The sequence below is a fragment of the Henckelia pumila genome, chromosome 4, assembly GCF_033568475.1.
Source record: "Henckelia pumila isolate YLH828 chromosome 4, ASM3356847v2, whole genome shotgun sequence".
Taxonomy (NCBI): Eukaryota; Viridiplantae; Streptophyta; class Magnoliopsida; order Lamiales; family Gesneriaceae; genus Henckelia; species Henckelia pumila.
The window spans coordinates 227,891,448-227,896,783 of NC_133123.1; the positions used below are offsets into that span (position 1 = coordinate 227,891,448).

Consider the following 5,336-nt stretch of genomic DNA (forward strand, 5'->3'; position numbering starts at 1 on the left):
ACAATTGCACCTTGTATTTATTCTTAGTCGACAAAATCACATTTTGATTGGGCCTGGGGGAACCCGCCAAGTACAACTACTGAAACTTGAGATGAGGATCCCTCGGTATCTTGAAGAAATCTTCATGATGCGTCCAATTCAAAATAAATAAATAAATAAATAAAAAGAGAAAACTGTAATTTAGGTACGAAATGTTTATCATTTTGCGATTTCGATTCTCTATGTTTTCAAATTTTAGTTTTAGTTCTGTATGTTCAAATATTTGGTAATTTGTCATTTTTCTTCGAAAATGCTTGCGTGACACTATACACGTCAGTTCTACATCAGCATTGCATCGATGTCGTATCCGTGTCACATCGAAAAAATGGCTAAAATTGTCAAAAAAAACAAAAAAAGTGGACTAAAACTTGAATCTGAAAATATAAAGAACCGATATCGCAAAGTGATAAACATATACGACCAAAAAAACAATTTTTCGTAAATAAAAACTACATATAAGTTTGTTAAATAAAATCGTGCAAAGAGCCAAACTTATCAAAATGATTTTTTTAAAGAATGTTGTACTTGACGGGTTTATTATCAAAATAATTTCTGACCTTTTTCATTATTAAATTATGACTATGTGACTTAAAAATAATAATTGTTTTACAATTATTATACATCTAACCACTTCCCTTTTCAACTGTCTGCATTCATATGAAATTGATACTGATACATAACTATGACGTTCTAGAAATTATTCGTAGCATACGACATTTTATAAGTCTATATATGTGAGATGCAAAATGGTACAAGGTTGTCGAGTAATGAGTATCATGTCTATATGTATATATACACTATAAAAAGTTTGAAGGTTAAACGAAAAGTTTTATGATGTGACATATCAAAAAGTTTACTTTCGAGCATATATATTGCATGAGTACCATTAGTAAAATTATTGGTAATATTATAAAATTTTAAAAAAACCAATTCAATATTTTATTCTAAAATCAGTATATGAAATTAAGTTGGAAAAATTAAAGTCTACGTCCACAACAATTATACGTACGTCGTGCTTTCTAAACCATGAATTAATGCCTCTCGTTTGCTACCGAATATTCTCTAAAATTTTCAATTATTTTATTCCATCAAAAATATACTTGTAAAGTTATGAATATATTTATATATTAAATTAAAGTTGAGTAAGTTATGTAATCAATTCAAATTTCATAAATAAATAATCTATTTTTTTATAGTAGATTAACTAGCTATAACACATAAGATAACAAATTAATCTTAAAAATGATGTTTATTCAGGAGTTATAAAATGACACAATAAATTGTATATTTTAACTAATCGTGAAACAACTAAATTAAACTAATACGAATAATATATATATATAATTATACTATTCATTTTGAAATTAATAATAACAGAATAAGATTAAGAAAAACTGTATATGAGTCAAAGTTATATGGTAGTGTTTGCAACTTCTAAAAATAAGTGATTTAGTCAGAAAATCTCCAAAATATCACTTATTTTTAGAGTTTGTAAACAATTAATAACTATATATATAACGTTGCTAAAATTTAATTTAGTCTGGTTCCTCGTTTTAATCTCACTTTTCCTACTATGAATATGAATCAAATACGTGATTTTGGTTCTCATCGATCGAGTATTTACAATTTTATCGAAATTTATAACTCATGATTATAACATTGTAAATCAATGTTTTAAACCGTATGATATTTGAAAGACAACATTTCAATATATAGCTCTTCTTACTAATATGAACAATTATTGATTCCAAGAATATCTAAGATGTATAATATGCTTACGAGTTTGCTGAGAATAATGACAAATTATATTAAGCTTTTTAGTGGTTGAATGTGATGATACACATCCACAAGGTGGCACGATATGATCAATGACTACCAATTCCTTTCATTTGGATTCAGACAGTACTTCCAATCCCCTCGATTCATCTTCTTAAAAATAATTAATAATAATAGTTGCTTTCAAAATGAGTGTTTGAGTTGGTAGAGTCGTAGGTAAGCCTTTGACAAATGATCAGTTGTTTGATTTTTCTTATCAATATTTTCTTTAACGTAGTTCGCAGACGATTATATTAGTTCAATGATTTATCTAATATACACTAAAAGATAGCTGTTGCGAGTTCCCACGTTATAAAAATAATAATAATAATTGTTACATAATCATGTATATATATGATGTCGCAAAGTTAATTGGAAGAAGCCAATTCCCATCACTTTCGTTTTGAGCATCCTTGGCCGATACATTTAATACACTGAAAATCCAAGCAACCACCCACCCGTATACCATATAATATAATATAATCACAAAAGAAGAAGGTTCGTGATTTGAAAATGGTGGGGACCCTCGCTCTAAATAGATCGTTGAACATAATTGGTTGAGCTAGGCATGGGATATTTTCAACTTGGTGGTTACAAAACATTAATATTGATTTGTGTTGTCGATCATATAAAGAAAATCTACCCATCAATCTTCCAACATTGTTATATATGTTTGGTGAAACTGCTAACTTTTTCTATTAGTTGTTTTAAAAAGTGTGGTTTTGGTGAAGTAACTTTGATTTGTTTGTCTTATTTCATCAGCGTGTTGACGTCATATTGACGAAAAAATAACGTTATTTTGACATGACATTGAAAATTACAAATTTATTTCATGCCACATTACGGTTGGACCAAAATCCAAAAATTAATACGTACGTGATGTACCAAAACCAAAATTCGAAAACAACCAAAACTTAAAAGTGAAAATTGTTTTTTTTATCCTATAAATTTGTTTCTTGCGCCATGTAATCAAAATTTTAGTTTTAGTTTCTTATTTTTATTTTTCAAAGACAATTTTAGTTTTTCTTCTCCATTACCAAATGCATTTATGATGTGATGTAATTATGATGTGATGTAATTATGTGTATAATGTCACATCAACAATATAAATAAAAAAAACTAAAATTGCCAAAAAAAAAATACATAATTAAAACTAAAATTTAATAACATAAATTACCAAAATTTTAAAAAAAATGAAAAAAATTATAAGATCAAAATACACAACCGTTTTCACAACATTAAAATGAGATAATTAAGTTGGGCTTATATTATATATATATATATATATATATCTCCTTGTCTCGTTGCAATCCATTCCATACACAATAATAATATTTGATGGATCTTGAATTATTAGTTAATAATAATATGGATCTCTTCAATATGGCTACTATCTTCACTCTCTTCCTCTTGGTATTCCCCTTGCTCAAGCTCCTACACTGGCTGTTCGGGGATCGAGAGGAGGATTGCTGCTACATGCTCAACTACGAGTGCTACAAACCCACCGCCGACTCAAGAAAAGTCGACACCGAATCGTCTTGCCGAGTGGTGCTTCGCAACAAGAAACTGGGATGGGAAGAGTACAAGTTCTTGTTGCAAACCATGGTCAACTCCGGCATCGGCGAGGAGACCTACAGCCCGCAGAACGTGATCGACGGGAAAGAAGATTGCCCGGATTTACGCGACTCCATCGACGAGCTGGATGACATCTTCTTCTCCACACTCGACCAAGTCTTCAAGAAATCCGGTGTCTCCCCGCAAGAAATCGACGTACTAGTCGTGAACGTGTCCCTTCTTTCCCCCGAGCCGTCTCTGGCGGCCCGGATCATCAACCGGTACAAGATGAGAGAAGATGTTAAGGCTTACAATCTCTCCGGGATGGGCTGCAGTGCCAGCCTGATCGCCATCGACCTTGTCCGACAGGTTTTCAAGGTCCAGAAACAAGCTTTTGGTATAGTGGTAAGCACTGAGTCGCTGGGACCCAACTGGTATTGCGGGAAAGAGAAGTCCATGATGCTTTCCAACTGCCTGTTCCGTTCGGGCGGGTGTTCCATGCTTTTCACCAACAACCCGGATCTTAAAAACCGGGGGAAATTCAAGCTGAAGACTCTGGTGAGGACCCATTTCGGTTCGGACGACGAAGCGTACGAATGTTGCATTCAAGTGGAGGATGACAAAGGATACAGAGGGTTTCGGCTGACGAAGAAGCTGACGAAAGCGGCGGCCAAGGCTTTCATCATAAACTTGAAAGTGTTGCTGCCAAAAATATTGCCGCCGTGGGAGATAGTTCGTTATGTTGTGGTTTCTCTGCGATGGGGTAAGCAGAAGAATCCCATGCTGGAAGGTGTTGGGCAAGGGTTGAATCTCAAGTCTGGTGTGGAACACTTTTGCATTCATCCTGGTGGCAGGTCATGTCATCATGAATAATTAGTTATAATAATTGCTTGCACATCGAAAAAACATTAATTATATATGATGTGACGTCTGTGATATATAATGATGATGATGTTGGCATGTGATATATTATATGGTGCAGGGCGGTAATAGATGGAGTGGGGAAGAGCCTGGGGCTGAGCCAATACGACCTGGAGCCGGCTCGGATGACACTGCATCGATTCGGAAACACGTCGGCGGGTGGGCTGTGGTATGTTCTTGGGTACATGGAGGCGAAGAAGAGGCTGAAGAAGGGTGATCGGATATTCATGATCAGCTTCGGGGCGGGTTTCAAATGCAACAACTGCGTGTGGGAAGTGATGAGAGACCTGGATGATCCCAATGTTTGGGAGGATTGCATCGACATGTATCCTCCCAAAACACTCGTCAATCCTTTCACTGACAAATATGGATGGATAAACGACCAACACTTGAGCTTTTTCAGGCTCGAGGACTGCATATTTGCTTCCGACATCATCAACCCATAGCTAGTATTAATTCATCAAAATATATTCATTATTCATACATGATACACATCTAGCTAGCTTATATATTCGTGGTTGCATGTCTTAACTTTTTGTTTCTGCTTTTCAATAACTCCAGCAAGCTCTTTGATTTCTTTCACCTTATAATTCGTATTCTTGCTAGGGTTGGTTCAAATGCATGTTTGTAATTTTTCATGTGTCATCAGCTTCATTTTAGATTGCTTGTTGTCGTTTTCTCAAAATTTAAAGTTGGTGATATTAATAATGTTCCAAGCAATGAAACTGATCAGTTCATTACAAATGACTTTGTTTTCTTTTTTTCTTTTTTTTTTTGAAAAAAAATAATTACAAATGATTTATAAGGCAAGGCAACTATATATATACGTTATATATTATTTTCTTCCTAGAATGGGGCGCAGGAGAGTGATGGACCCAATGGCGCCTCTCCATTTTCACCTATTATTGGTCAAACATACAAAATTGACGTCATTAAATTCCAACTAGGACCTTATACGATATTTATGGTTTCCATTTTTGAAAATAAAATAAAATTTCCCAAGCAAA

The 5,336-nt window shown here is 33.8% G+C and overlaps 1 protein-coding gene across 1 annotated transcript; it reads left to right on the forward strand.

Annotated features, from left to right (window-relative positions):
* The first annotated feature begins 3,156 nt into the window (after positions 1 to 3,156).
* LOC140864108 (3-ketoacyl-CoA synthase 19-like) lies at positions 3,157 to 4,967 on the forward strand. The gene is made up of 2 exons (XM_073268040.1): positions 3,157 to 4,262; positions 4,391 to 4,967. Exons 1-2 carry the CDS (start codon positions 3,193 to 3,195, stop codon positions 4,773 to 4,775), a joined length of 1,455 nt encoding a protein of 484 aa, XP_073124141.1. The 5' UTR covers positions 3,157 to 3,192; the 3' UTR covers positions 4,776 to 4,967.
* The last annotated feature ends 369 nt before the right edge of the window (positions 4,968 to 5,336 follow it).